General features: G+C 35.2%; 1 protein-coding gene across 9 annotated transcripts in view; it reads left to right on the forward strand.

Moving 5' to 3' along the window:
- Positions 1-14811, forward strand: part of LOC138318604 (rap1 GTPase-activating protein 1-like) — a 151840-nt gene that overhangs the window by 110977 nt on the left and 26052 nt on the right. Inside the window, exon 1 of one of the 9 annotated variants that reach the window (XM_069261190.1) lies at positions 3194-3557. The exons of 7 other annotated variants lie outside the window; for them this stretch is intronic. Coding sequence is in view for 1 of the 2 variants with exons in the window: in XM_069261155.1 (XP_069117256.1) it covers positions 9001-9056 (56 nt within the window). In the remaining variant the exon portion in view is untranslated. Of the gene's footprint in view, positions 1-3193; positions 3558-7843; positions 9057-14811 lie in introns of those variants that run through there. One more of the 9 variants, XM_069261155.1, reaches the window with a different exon arrangement.

The raw sequence follows: 14811 nt of genomic DNA on the forward strand, positions 1-14811 counted from the left end.
AATGGAAATGTGTAAATTAGTTTTCAGTTTAGCTGTCAATATCTGAGCAGGCTGGGAAGGGTTTAAACTATATTATATGATTAAAAATTCACTGGGTCAGTTTGCAAACTTTAATTTCAAGTAATTCATTTCTTTATTAGTATAGATCTGACAGAAGTTTTGATGAAAAATTAATTAAGTCTTCAAACTGATTCTGAAAGCAAAACCAACTGAAATGAAATGTGGAAAAAACAAGCCAGGATTAGATGATGGAGGAAAGCCAGAGTACATGAAGAAAAACCACCATTCATCTAGTCATCTGTACTTGGCATTACTGCCCTGCACATGGGATTTGAACTTGCAACCCATGGAGAGTTGGTGGATTTGTACATGGTAGTACATCTAGTCATCTTAACCTCTCAGCCACTGCAGCCCCAATCAACAAATGTCCAAGTAATAATATAGGATGTCTAAATCATAGAATATGTGTGCACTCGTTAATTCTTTTTTAAACATGATCTATATTATATCTATATTATTTCAAAAGGATTAAAAAACGAAACACATCGTAGATCTTATCATTTGTGTCATCAAGAGTTGGAGAAAAAATAATGACAATGTTGACTTTAGTATTTTTGAAGATTTATAATACAGAAAATCTTTGTCGGCATTTAGAAACTGAGTATGTGCCTGCCTGCTTATACCATAGTCTATTTAATTGTAAGACTTAATGTTTCCTGATGCAGCGGAAATCCTCCTGCCTTCGTACCATCTATCTCAAAATAACTGCATAACCTTTCGGAAATCACCAGCCTTATTTCGGAAACTTCTTATGCACATCCAATTTATAAAAAAGGGAAAAAAATCAAGTTTTACATGCAATTTTCTTGCTGTTAGCTCTTGGCGACACAAATTGTTGTGAGCGTGGACCGTCTGCTGCCTTGCAGTTTTATACCAATCAATATGGAGGATCATCACGACCTTTCCGGGACTGTGTGTGAGGTACAGTGATCATTTTACCCAAACAAAGACGAGAGTCGTCGTAAAGTGTTGGCGTTTATTGGGTTTTTTCCATGAAATTCTCTGAGAAATATTACTGATATTGCCTTAAATATCTCCCAAGCAACACTTAGGCAAACCTATCTTCCATTGGATAATATGTCTTAGAGGAGTAGGGCGCCATTTTGCTTACTTGGGTTCAATTTAAGAGTTAATAATGATATGCTTCATCAACAATTTTAGAATTAGAAATAGCCAATTGCATTGACATCTGAAGATGAAAAGACCCCTCAGTTTTGTATTACAGTAAAAAAATTATATCTTCAGTCTAACATCAAATATTCAATAATAGAGTAAAAACAAAAACATGTCATACTTATTTCTTGTGATCCTGGTTACAGTTGTTGGGAAGCGTTACAATCGATTCTCAAAAACACAATTGTCTCAAATGTTGTCTTTTTTATGAATATGAAAAAATGAATATGAGGATCCTAGCTATATATTGAGTGACTGAATCAATGTTATGAACTTAACAATGCCAAACCTTAAGAAAAGTGATGATATTCTCATATGGGAAAGTGTTATGGCCTTCCAAATACCGAACCTCAATGCAATCTCAGTATTTGAAGGAAGGAAGGGGTACCCAATCTCAATGCAATCTCAATATTGGAAGGGAGGGTGGGGATATGCAATCTCAGTATTTGAAGGAAGGAGGGGGTACCCAATCTCAATGCAATCTCAGTATTTGAAGGGAAGGTGGGGATATGCAATCTCAATGCAATCTCAGTATTTGAAGGGAAGGAGGGATTACCACCCTCAATGTAATCTCAGTATTGGAAGGGAAGGAGGGGAACCCAACCTCAATGCAATCTTAGTATTTGAAGGGAAGGTGGGGTACCCAATCTTAATGCAAATTCAGTGTTTGAAGGAAGTTTGAGATACCCAGCCTTAATATCTGCTTTGAACTGAATAATGGCCATCTATAAGTACCCAACCTCAATAAAAAAAAATTCTTATGAAGTTAGCCTTTGTCAGGATTTACTGATAGGTATGAAACTGTGGTTCTAAAACAGACTGATAAAGTGTGTATAACTCATGCAAACTGTACCATAGCCAATATATATTTAGTAAAGATTTAGCACTATAGCACAGGAAATAGTTGACAGAAACAGTTTAACCACTGATTTACAATAGATGTTCATGCTCCCATCCTATATATCATTACAAACCTGACAAATGTGGCTTGAAAAATAATATACTTGAGCAGCAGCAGGTCAGAGGATTCCCCATTAAGTGTACTGTCCCTGTAACTGTGAAAGAAACAAAAAGTCAGCTGAAGTTAGATAAATATGCTGGCATATTATATATGTATATTTTACAATCATGTTTAATCAAGACTAAACTCCGGAGGCTAGCAGACAGGCGACATAATGTGTCTGAAGGTAAGCTTTGGTGAAGGGTTGCCATGTAGTTCAAATGATTGACCTTGACCTTCATTATTGACCAAAGTACAAGGTCAGATGTAATGAAAAATTTTGATTCCTGTATTAGGGATGGCAGTATACCTATAGAACAAAACATAAAACTGTTGAATATTATGGATCTAAGTTTGGGTTTATTTTTTCTGCATCTCCTATTAACAGCTATGGGTAATTAATAGAACTGCCTGGTTTAATTAGGAGCTGGAGGAAAGCCAGAGAAGCCGCAAAACAATCACAGACCTATGGTCAGTACCTGCCCCTGCCATTTGGTATTGTGCAACTCTGAGGGTTAGTGGTATTTTGTCCAGACAAATTATTTCGGCCCCAAATTCACTCCTATTGTGTACTAAAGAGGGACACAGAGGTTACATATGTTGTGTAGATATTGTCCTGTGTCAATATTGTGGCTCCCCATCCTGATGTACTAAAACTCAGTGTATAATATTGGTGAGACTTGTAAATATTTGCACTGTTATCATTCTCAAGGACTGTATACTATGAAGTGTCGCTGTACTCTCTCATCTACTTCCCCAAACTTCCTCAACAGGAAACTATTATTCATAATCCCCACAAAATAAAGCTAGACACAAGATTTTACACAAAGCTGTATTTGACATAAAAGCAAAATACTTTCATCCAGTTATAACTCTTGATTGTGCAATGTACTGATAGCTGCTATTGCTGGTGTTGTGAAGGTCGTAAACCCTAGCTAGAGGTCATTTCACTAGATATGTAAGGGTCACTTGACGTAGACTGTTTACAGTACAAACATCGGGGAATTATAACCCTGCTCATGTGTATTTGTTTGCGCTGAGTATTATCAAGGATAACCTGATTTAAATATTCATTAGTCCTGATGATTTTTTTTCGTGATGGGAGTTTATCAGTGTAGGAACACATTGTGCCTGCATGTCTATGTGATATGAGACATGTATAGGTACTAAAGGTGATTATATTGGCTAAATTAGCTCGACAACATCAGAGAAATGTCTCTTTGTGATTAATTATCTTTAGGGAGGAGGAAGTAACTATTAAATGTGTAGAAAAGTTTGTGTGCAAATTAAAGGACCAATATACTCTAGCCGTTTGACATCACAGGTACGTATATCTTGTTCATACATGTATATATGGGGTGTATCATCAAGTTACAATTTTATTTTGAGTTACCATCTTTATTTCAGGTTTATAGTTCAGGTTAACAAGAATTGCATGTATGATATTATAATTTTAGACTTTTTTCTCGTATATGATCATTATAAGATCTTTCAAAAGTATCAAATCTCAAATATTCACTTTGATATACAGAGTTACTGCCCTTTGTTTGTTTGGCAAGCACAATGGAAATATACCATATGAGCGCGTTTTATTTTTAAGTTGAAAGCATTTATGCTTTCTCTAAAGATTTTTGGAGCACTAACTTGTATAATATTTTAATGCACATGATATATTGACTTTCTTTCATCTTTTGTAATGATTCTTTCAAATGAAAATTCAAATTGATAAATTTAACATACTTTATCAATACTCACAGCTGACAGTATATTGCGCTGATGTAAGTTTGCATATCAATCTACTTTAATAATAGGACGGACTGTATTAAGTATTTGTTACATGGACCTGAACCCAAAATTATTGCATACATCGTTAACTCAGACCACCAATCTCATGAATATTAAAAACATTGATCACTTAAATTTGCCTTGATAAACATGTCTGGTTTTAGAAAGCTTGAAACTAGGGGGAGATAATCTAGTTTTAGAAGTCTGCTGAGAAAATTTTATCATTAACTTAGGGTCTGGTGGCCAGTCTATGTATATTTTATTATCACATATAATGTGTCCTTGATAGGTCTGTATACATGTACATGTGTATATGGGTTGATAGAGAATCTAGGATAGAGTAGGTATGACCTGATTTATTCTCTGTTTTACAATTCATCATTTCCTGATTTGCTTTTCCTATGCCTAGACATGTGAGAACTCTGTACATTTTCATATCACAACCACAGTGGGCTAACAATTTATTCATAATACACAGGTTTTCTCCCAGTTTTTTCTACCCTAGTGCCAGACATAGACATTCCGACAGAAAGCCTGAGATATCTGAAGTGATCTTATTCAAACCCTAGACTGCATATAGACAACAATCGGTAGATTATTAGAACTATCAATAGAATTTTACTTGATATATTTTGACCAATATGATGTGTCTGAATTAGAGTTTCAAACCAGGGGGAGACAATCCAGTTACCAATGATCTAATGACTAGTTCAAGTTGTAAATGTGTTCTGGCTCTGCATCACAGTAGAGGAAATGTGTTAAAAATTGCAAGAAATATGAGTTTAATCTTTGATTATCAAGTAAACAGATGCTGAAGAATTTTTTCCAACACCATATTTCATTCTCCCGAGGGAAAAATCTATGCTGCCAATCTGTATTCTAACCATTCAAATGGCTGTACTGGAAATTTGGCCAGATGGCGAAATAGTTTTTCTTGTCAAAGCTGCAGGATTATTTTCATCATTTACACCTGTTCAAGTCTGAATTAATTAATTGTCTGAATTGAATTAAAAGGGGATCAAGTTGAATGTCCCGGGAGGCGTTTGTTAGGCGTTTGTTAGCCTTCCGCTGGAGAACCTGCTGTTGTAATATACGACAGGTGCTCCCTGAGTTACAGAGTACACTCTGATGGCCCTAACGAGCTTCGTACAGGTGCTCTCATGTGGAACATTAATTAGTTAAATCAAATCAACATAATGTAGAATGGTGTAATTAGGACAAATATGCTAGTTTGAGTCATTTTTAGGACGTGAGTTGGCATGGAAGAGTTTTGGACAACCTCATCAACATTGTACATCTTTCAAGGGAACCTTAATAAAACACATCTGCTGTAGACATTGATCCATTGAAGGGTTTCTTTCTTTATACTATAAATAGAACCTGCCTTCATCTAATGATGGCCGTTACTCTTTTAATTATTCTACAGTGTATTGGCAGTATTGTTCATTGATGAAGGTTAAGTTATTTTAAGGTAAAAAAAAAGTTTTATTTCTGTGAAAAAATTAAAAGATTGATGTAGCATAATTTGTTCTAGTGTTCTATTGACTTATAAGTTGTATGTGATATTGACTAAAACCCAATTTTAGATGAATGATGTGGATTAGCACAGATTGACATATGCTATTGACGAAAATCAAATGGTTGGTGTTTGGAAAATTCTCAGCTGTTTTACAAGCCAACAAGGACAAAGAATTTCGCTCCGCCACGACTTAAACACAGAAAGGATAAAAAGTGACAAATCACATTTATGAGGGACTATACAAGGCATTCAAAGGTTTCTGCGACACACATATAGTGACAGTACGACGATTTGGACCCGATTTTACGATTATAGTTTTATGTTACAGCGTTCACGTCTGAGGCGTATGTCAGTCATATAGGTCGAGAGAACCAACAGATGCTTGTTGTATAAAGAGCTTGTCGAGCTGGTAGAGTTTATAGTGTTGTTTTTGTCACTTTGGCCACGACTGACCTAAATTGTCCAGACGGTCCTAATCCCTTCCTGGAACATGTCCAGGTTCTCATAACTGCCACTCCATCGACTCCATCCATCCATTCATTCATCCTCCTTCTGGAAATATTCCCTGAAATCTTAATTATATGATACAATCCTTCCTTTGAAAGATTCCCATGTATGTATTTCACTGTAAGTGACGTAACATAATTCAAACATAGTTTGATCATCACTTCTACAATTTTCATTCAGAAGTCAAAGGTCATAGCATGTTTCCTAAAAGGTCAGAGGTCATTTCAGGAAGAGCCCATTTCCTATGGGATAGGGGGGTCACGGAAATAATTACAGTGCCTGATAGGGGTCTCAAATTCTAATCAAACTAATTATAGGTTATTGGCTCGTAGGGAAAGTACACCAGACAGTGTCCTCGACCCATTTGGTCTTTTATGACTTCGTTAATTCTTTAGCAGCTTTAGCACTGTTTAACCCATTCAGGCCGACTTTTCTGTTGTATCTCTATAATTAGGTTGAGGGGAACTTTTGTTGTAGAAAACGGCAGTTCTTATTACCAATATAAATTCAGATTTACATCCTTAAAGAAGAAGTTTTTAGCAAGAAATGAAAAATCTGCTAATTGAATAAAGGAGGGTAATGTAAGCAATACTGATTATGTGTCACTTAGAAGATATGACAGCAAATTGATTGTTCTTCATCTGAATTTTGTACTCCAAAGACGACCCGGACTTATACAAATTTAATGATGGCTCAGTCAGCTAGTGTCAAAAGTGCAAATAAGAATAGCTGCACTTATAACATTTAACTCGGCAATCTTATACAGAAATTCAAGTAAGATAAGGAAGAAGGATATGTAAGTGTGTTTGAATCATCATTAAGAATGCAGGAAACTATTAAAAGGAGCCAATCAGCTTTTTAGATGTATGTGGGGGTGGGTTTGATTGGACGATGCATGTCTATAACTTTCTTCATTGGAAAATGTACTTCAAAAAATCAAAATGTGATAACAATTTATGAGTGTCCATGGCAGTCAGGACAAGAAATAAAAATAACTGTTTATTCATTGTCAGGAATAATTTGTAAAGGAATATTGTGATCCTGGAATTGTGCTTGAAAAGACAATAAAGGATTATAATGAAAGGCTTATATTTGATGATCGAATCATACTGGATTTTTATTAGGCTTAATCCTTTTAAGAGGGAGGTGGGGGATGGTGCATCAATCTTAAGGCTTATACTGATTTTGTATCTTTGCTCTATCAACAATTCTTTATTGTTCCCCGGTGTATCTCCAGAAAAGTTGGCAAAATCTGCAGAATTCATCTCTCATCAGGTCCATCGTTCATCGTCAGCATCAATCACGCACTCTTAATTGACTGTGATTGGAGTAGAGGAAAATTAATGACCTAGCTTATAGAAAAACTAGAAATGTTCATCCAGCAGTAGTGGATAGGCTTACTATCGGGTGTTCATAGGAGTAAGAAAGGAGTTGGACTAAAATAGATCAAATTTATCTGTATCTCTTTCTTCATCTTTAGGAACTAAAGGATTTGGTCAATAGTAGATAATAAATAAACAAGCCATATAAATATTAGTATTATTTCAAGATAAGTAATCAGAGACAACCATTGGTCATGAGCTATATCCGGTATCTATAGCATACATAGATATTCTGTGGCTTCGTCAGACTCCCAGCATAATACGGAAGTGGTTTATGTGCGGTTAAATACAGTTACATATTATCAGCGCAACGACAAATTGACGATTATGTTTCCCTCAGTACAGAGAATACAGTTACTGAAGCCTTAAATTGTAGAAAATTATATAAAATTGCCTGTCGGTGGTATGTAATATTGTAATGGCCTGGGTGTGGATCGAGATACTCTGATGAAGGGCTTCCAGGCTCTTACTTATAACCAGATGTGTTTAGCTGTGTGATGTATGGTGCATTGTAGTGTGAAAAATACTACAGTGGGAGCGGTGGTCCCACTTATAACACCAGGCTCTCATTTTTTTAGTGTGTATGATGATTTCATCCTGGAAGGGTGGTGTATTTTGTTACACTGGACCATATCGGACATTGTGACTTTCATTTTCTGTGTGACAAACAGCTTCAAGATAAAGCTGCAGGATTGTTAAGAGTTGTCTTAGATATGAAGAATGTTAAAACAACTTTATGTTTTCTTCTTTAAATATTTCTTTCATTTTCTGTATCATAAGCTGCAGGATTGTTATGGAGCAGTTTTTCTAGATGACAACTAGTTTTCATCAGTATACAAGATGTTAAAATAATTCTATGTTTAGAATTGATACTTTGGATGGAGATTTCATCTAATCAGAACTTTCTTAATTTAACATTTGGATTATATAATGTTAGTGTTCTTGTCAACAGCGATGCTGATGCTGGTTGTTAGACACTTGAATTATACACAAACTGTTATAGAGAAAATGGTCCTGTTTTACTATTTTACAAGCTTTTTCCTGAATCATCAAGATAAGCTAGATGTGAGATTTTAGTGTGAACAACGCTTCGACTTTGATGAGATTTGAGACTGCAGGGAAACCATTTTCAGGGAGATGAGTGGGCAAGGTGATGTAATAACGAACTGAAATGTGACATCATTTGTTGTATCATCTTCACTACTGTATATCATTACTCATGGATTTAACGATTCTCCGTACCTCCAAGGAATAATCACCGAAGCAGTTTATCGAAACTTTGAAACTGAAATAATAGAACTGTGCTGTAGACTGTAAAATTTAACACCGAAACAGGCTTTATAGCCTTTTACGGCTGGTGACGAATTCTTTAATCGGGAAATAGAATGTACCACTTATGTTCTAGCTTTCAATTTGAATAAGAATTTGGTACAGGGCCGTTTTAATATCAGCAGCGACAGAAGCAATTTGTTTGGTATATTGAGAAGAAGAGAGTTTTGTACAACCACAGAGAGATATTGGATAGTTGTGATTAAGTATTCTCCAGGATAAAAACTAAAGGCATCTACTTCACCATGCCTTCCTCAACCAGATACGGTGAATTTGTTTTGAAGCGAAAACACAGTTGGAGGTAAATGAAGTGTTGTTTGTTTATTTGTTTATTTTGCTAATTTGTTTTCGTAAATGATTCATTATTCATGTTTTATGTTCTGTTATTCTTCAGTGCTGCCAGAATATATTCAAGTGGTGTGGCATGTTTTAAAGGTGGTTGAAAGTCGTAGTACTCACAGAGAAAACCACCAACCTATGTGGTCAGTTCACATGGCAACGGCTGTCCCACATGTGATTTGTAACTCAAAAACCAGAAGTTGCAAAAGCTTAAATTGTAATATATTGGAACCAACTAGGGTCTAACGATTCATTGTAATTATTGAAAAAAAGATGCTGGGTCCGGATCCTATATTTAATTATCATGGGTTAAAAAATTGATGTTGTGATATCATTTCAAAAACATCCAGGATACTTAAAACATTATAGTAATTATCATATGGGTTAAAAAAATGATGTTGTGATATCATTCCTAAGGTAACAAATAAGGATATACTTAAACAACGGTCATATAAAATTTATGAGCGTTTTATATGATGTTGTTGTGATGATGGTATTAGTCACTCAAGCCCTCCCCTTTGGCCAGGTTTTTGTATGTTTTACATCAATGATGTCACCCACCTTACTCCTACACATGTAACCAACACCTATGGCTTATTATTTTCTAAATGTACAATATGCTTAACAGTGTTGGTGTTTACATTCTAATATCCCTTTCATGACTTGGTTTAGATTTGTGCCATCTTTTACATGAGTTTGCCTTTCTGCGGATTCAGTCATTTTCATAAATTTATATTTAGGAGATTCAATCCCTTTTATGAATTTGCCTCCAATAAAGATTCCTCTTTCATGAATTTGGCTTCAATAGATTCAAATCAACAGATAAATTTGATTTTCTAAGAGGTCGGTTCAGATGCTTTAAATTTTGTTGTTTTTTTTTAGATTCAACCCAGACTTTTTGAGAATCATGCATCTTCCTTGCACGCAGTAATTTAGGTTTCCGACAGATGCTGTGGAAGACGTTTCACACATTAATTCTTCAGTTGCTGATGGCATAGTAGATTGTGTCCCCTGATACATAATGTAGCCACTAGCTACTACCAAATTTAGGTCTATGACATTTGATCTATCTGGGTGGTATGCTGAAATATATTCCCCGTTGTAAGAAGTAAATGTAAATCTTGGTCAATTTCACCTGAGGATATATACATGTATGTTTGATTAGGCACCTATCAATCACAGATTGAAATTGATTAGGCTCCAAAGGTATTCCCCAAACCTAAATAATATCATGTGTATAATACTATATTGGGCAGAAATTGACCACTCGGTACTGAACTTCAGGTGTCAAGTTCCGGTCAGTTCGGTCACTTCACTGAGCGTGTAGAGATTTACCCGAGGGACATTTGACCCAATGTGTTACTGGTGAAATCTATCATTTTAATAGCATCTGATTCAACACAAATTTTACCTTACATACCAATAAACATGTCTGTGATATTCTTTAATATAGTCTGTCCAACTGATTTATCTCTACCTGGCAACTGAATGACACTATTCTGCAGTCGTACAATTTTCATACCTATAAAAAATCACATTAACAAATATGATCAGATAATCAATAATTTAATTGCTATTTAATAAGTTCAATCATATATATGAAACGTACACTTCTTATTTTCATCTGAATATTAAATGATGAATTTGATATTTATTGCCAAGAAACCAGAAAAAATAAATGAATTTATCAGCTTTTGTAAATTAATACTGATACTGCTTGATACTAAATAGTGTTTAAGTTGACTAGGTCTTCTGAAATGTTCATTTCGCAGATTTTGATGAGTGATTTCCCAATAAATTTAATGTTGGGTCTCTGTGGTGACGTTTAGGGTTATGTAAAGATTCTCCTGGATAATATATGGGGTTTAATGTGGAACTAAATGGTATTTCTGGGCCTCTCCAAACGACCAAATAAGCAAAGTGGGGAAAATCCTGCATTGCATGGAAAACAAACGAGTGTTTTGTTAAGGAATTCTCCTTAAGTGATGTCACGGCTGCACTTGAGACTGTAACATTGCATTTCTCAAGGAAGTTAAAGCATCGTTAGATGCTCATTAATGGTTTCACGGAAAAGATTCTAACTTGAACATTGATTTTTTGTGTCAGGAAATCTTGAGAAATACATTGCCTATTGTAATGAGATAAATAACTGGAGTACATGTTAACACTGAGGAGCAGAATAAGATGGGTCAAAATTTGACCTTTGGGTCTCAAGTTTGGTCATTGTGGACCTTTGAGGATCAAACTTGAACTGATATTTGGGCTGCAGTTGGTCAAGAGGTTAAGGGGTCACACATTCTACTGCTAGCCCTAGCTCTGCATGTTTGATCTGTCTTACTTGAATAGGTCCATGATTTTTCTCTGGAATCTCTGGATTCCCATCTCCACCAAAATATAGACTCATCATTATGACCATTTCTGGTGATTTAATATGAAATACAAACAAACAAAGTGTTTGGATTGATCAAAAGGTTATTTAGTGTACCACCTACAATATTCTACATATAGCTCTTCATCTTTATGACCATTTTTGGTTATTTAATATAAAATACAAACAAACAATAAAGTGTTTGAGTCGATTAAAAGGTTATTTAGTGTACCACCTACATGATTCTACCTATTGCTCTAAGTAAGAGTTGTATCCTCCCACCTTAGTCCATCTGTAGATGGATCGGAAATCCTCCAGGGTTCAGAATCGGATTCAGAATCGGTGGCAATGCTTTAGGGGTATATGGCTACCAGGTGTCTTTACAGTACTGTAAGCAATCAAGGCACAAGTCTGTATGACAGGAGTTCTATACATTTTTGTGGGCTTTAAATGGGTCTGATAATCAAAACTTGTTCCAGCTCATTTGAAGCTCAATAGACCCCCTGATGTTTGTTTATTTGATGGAATCACACTGCAGGCAGTTTAGTGGATGTCATACGTTTGGGGAGGGGCGAACACTACGTAATATGAAGATCAAATCTTTTTGATGCCCAGGCTACACTTTAATATATATACGTCTTAGGTAAATATCTTAAATAAATGTGTATTTATGTATTGTTTTTGAAGTTTTTATTTTGTGAATAAATGAATCGGCCACCAGTCCCTGGAACATTATCAATATAAAATTTGGCTTCGTTGTTTTGGTCACTTGTTTGTCTGATTTTAGGTTTCAAACTAGGGGGAGATAATCTTAGTACTCAAAAACTTTGAAAATAATGGTGCAATTTCATCTGCAGATTTATTTTACCCGTCATACAAATATTCTTAAAACTGCATGAATAACCGCTTGTAACTGCTGAAATAGAGTTATTTTATTTCAAACAATTTTTGTACAAGATCGACATTACAAAAATGTTTAGTAATTTAGCTTAAAAAACCCATTTAAAACTAAGTAAATGAATACTTAATTTTACTCCACTTTAATTTGTTATTAATCTAAGTTGTCTTTTGTTATTGGAAGTTTCTTTACCCACGTTGAATCACCTCTTTTAACTGTCAGCTCCAGGTGATCATGTTGAGACTTTGGCATTTATTTTCCAATGAATGCGATTGACTCTTCTTATCTCCCACGCTTTGGCTCGAATACATAACAGTGTGCCTATACTTATCACAAATTGATTAAAAATCAATTACGGACTCTAATTTTGGCTAAATAGTATCTTCTTGGTGAGATGTATAAAAAGAACACATTTGGCAAAATTACCTTCAAATTAAGATTGGAGATTCTGGTTTAAAAACCAGAACACAGAACTGTTTGTCTCCATCACAGTCGCTGCACAGTTTCGGCTGCAATCTTGTAGAGGGGGATGCTTTGTGTTATTCTACAGTGTAAACTGTAAAATTATTCTGGATCTGTTGCAGGAATTCCTAATTTGAAAATATGATTAAGAAAGGTTTTTGAAATATTTTGGATTTAAAAAATTTTGGCATATTGCACAAGGAAAACTAGTCGTCTGAGTTTTTGATAGAAATTTCGAACTGTGAATTCTTTAAGATATAATTATCTCCCCTTGGGTTAAGATAAAATGAAGGTGCAAATTTTCTTTATGTTTTTAAAACTACAGAGTTAGAATTATATTGTCTATTTTTTAATGCACAATTACAATCATCTGCTCTCATGATCAACAACACTTAAGTATTTTAACTACATATGTCCTTTAAAATTTAATGGGAAAATGATGTAATTTTCCCACAGTGACATAATAATCATAAACAGTAATCATCATTTGCCTGGAAAGAAAGGTATCTTTTCAAGGACAAGACACAGTTTTACTGGCAATTACTGTTTAAAGACCATTCACACTAAGTGACACCATTTATTTTAGAATAAAATGTTAAAGTGAACAGTCGGGCAAGGATGGCTAAAGTCGGTAAAAATGGTGTGAATGTATCCAGTATAATTTCTTATGAAATAGAAAAATAAAATCTCTCGCCGAAATCTGACTGCGCACGAAGAAATTAATTTAAAGTATAGGAATCCTAAAACGTCCTCCCGGCTCACTATGTCCGTGGTTACATTTACACGCAGCCTCGCTTTCGATGCTTTCAACTTTCCTTTACTTTAATGGTCAGAACTGGGAAACTAAGCATAACTTGACCGTCGTATTAATATGTGAGAACTTTTGGAAGGCCAATGAACGCATTTAGACTGGTTTTCTTTGCCCGACTATTCACTTTAAACACCTGATGAGAAAGTGGCTATAGTTCAGTCCATAGGAGCAGACATTGATGTATAGATACATGTCACAGATAGGTATAGAGATAGATATAGATTCTGTGTTAGTACTCTCTCACCCAAAGTAGTATGTGTGGGAGAGTTTTATCTATGTTACTACTTACCCCCCTCAGAGAAATATGGCAACAGTTGTGATAGTAGGATTGGTAAGGATGTAGGACGAATTATCTCCCCTGCCAAGGGATAAATTTCATGACTTCGTTGTGAGAGCAGGAAAAAAATAAAATAGGTTTGTTTTGTGGATAAGGTATCGGGGATAGTGAATTAAGCCTCTTATTTTGGAGTGGAAAAATAACAAGTTTATCTAGGTCGAGAGGGAGGGAGGGGGGTGTCTGTCTGGTGGGTGGGGGAGGGGACATGGCTGCTGGTAAAGTATGTGTTAGGTAGTGGGGGATATGAGGGAGCTGTCAAGGAGAGAGAAGAGGATTAAGGCTACTTAAACATGTGGTGGGGAGGGGAAGGAAACTGAGGGTAGAGATGATGGGGGGGGGGGGGGAGCTGATTTTTTTTATAGAGGATGTCAGGTGGGTGGGTAGGGGTTTAAGATGCATGTAGGTTTCCCTACGTCAGAAGTCAATAAAAACATTATAAATAAATGAGGTTGTGAATTAGAATAAAAGTACATTTGAGTCAGACTATATAATAAAAGGGGCCCATCTGTCAATATCCCACAATAATACAAAGGGTAATAATTAAGTCATGGCAAAACAGTATTCTAATTTTTAATTAGAACAAACTAACAAATTTAAAACCTTCCTAGCTCAAAGCCGTTGACTGATTTAGGATGTATATAACTAAGAAAAGAAATTTAGCCAAAATATTTGTTTGTAATTACATGGATAATGATATTTTAATTTGTTTCATTCTATTCAATTCACAATTTCTTCTTGCATATCATGTTTTTTTAAGATCACCTGGTGGGATATATGTATAATTAACCTACAGAATACCATATGTTAAACTCGTTTGTTAGAACAGTTATAAATCATCTTC

Source organism: Argopecten irradians, chromosome 1 (genome assembly GCF_041381155.1).
Source record: "Argopecten irradians isolate NY chromosome 1, Ai_NY, whole genome shotgun sequence".
Lineage (NCBI taxonomy): Eukaryota > Metazoa > Mollusca > Bivalvia > Pectinida > Pectinidae > Argopecten > Argopecten irradians.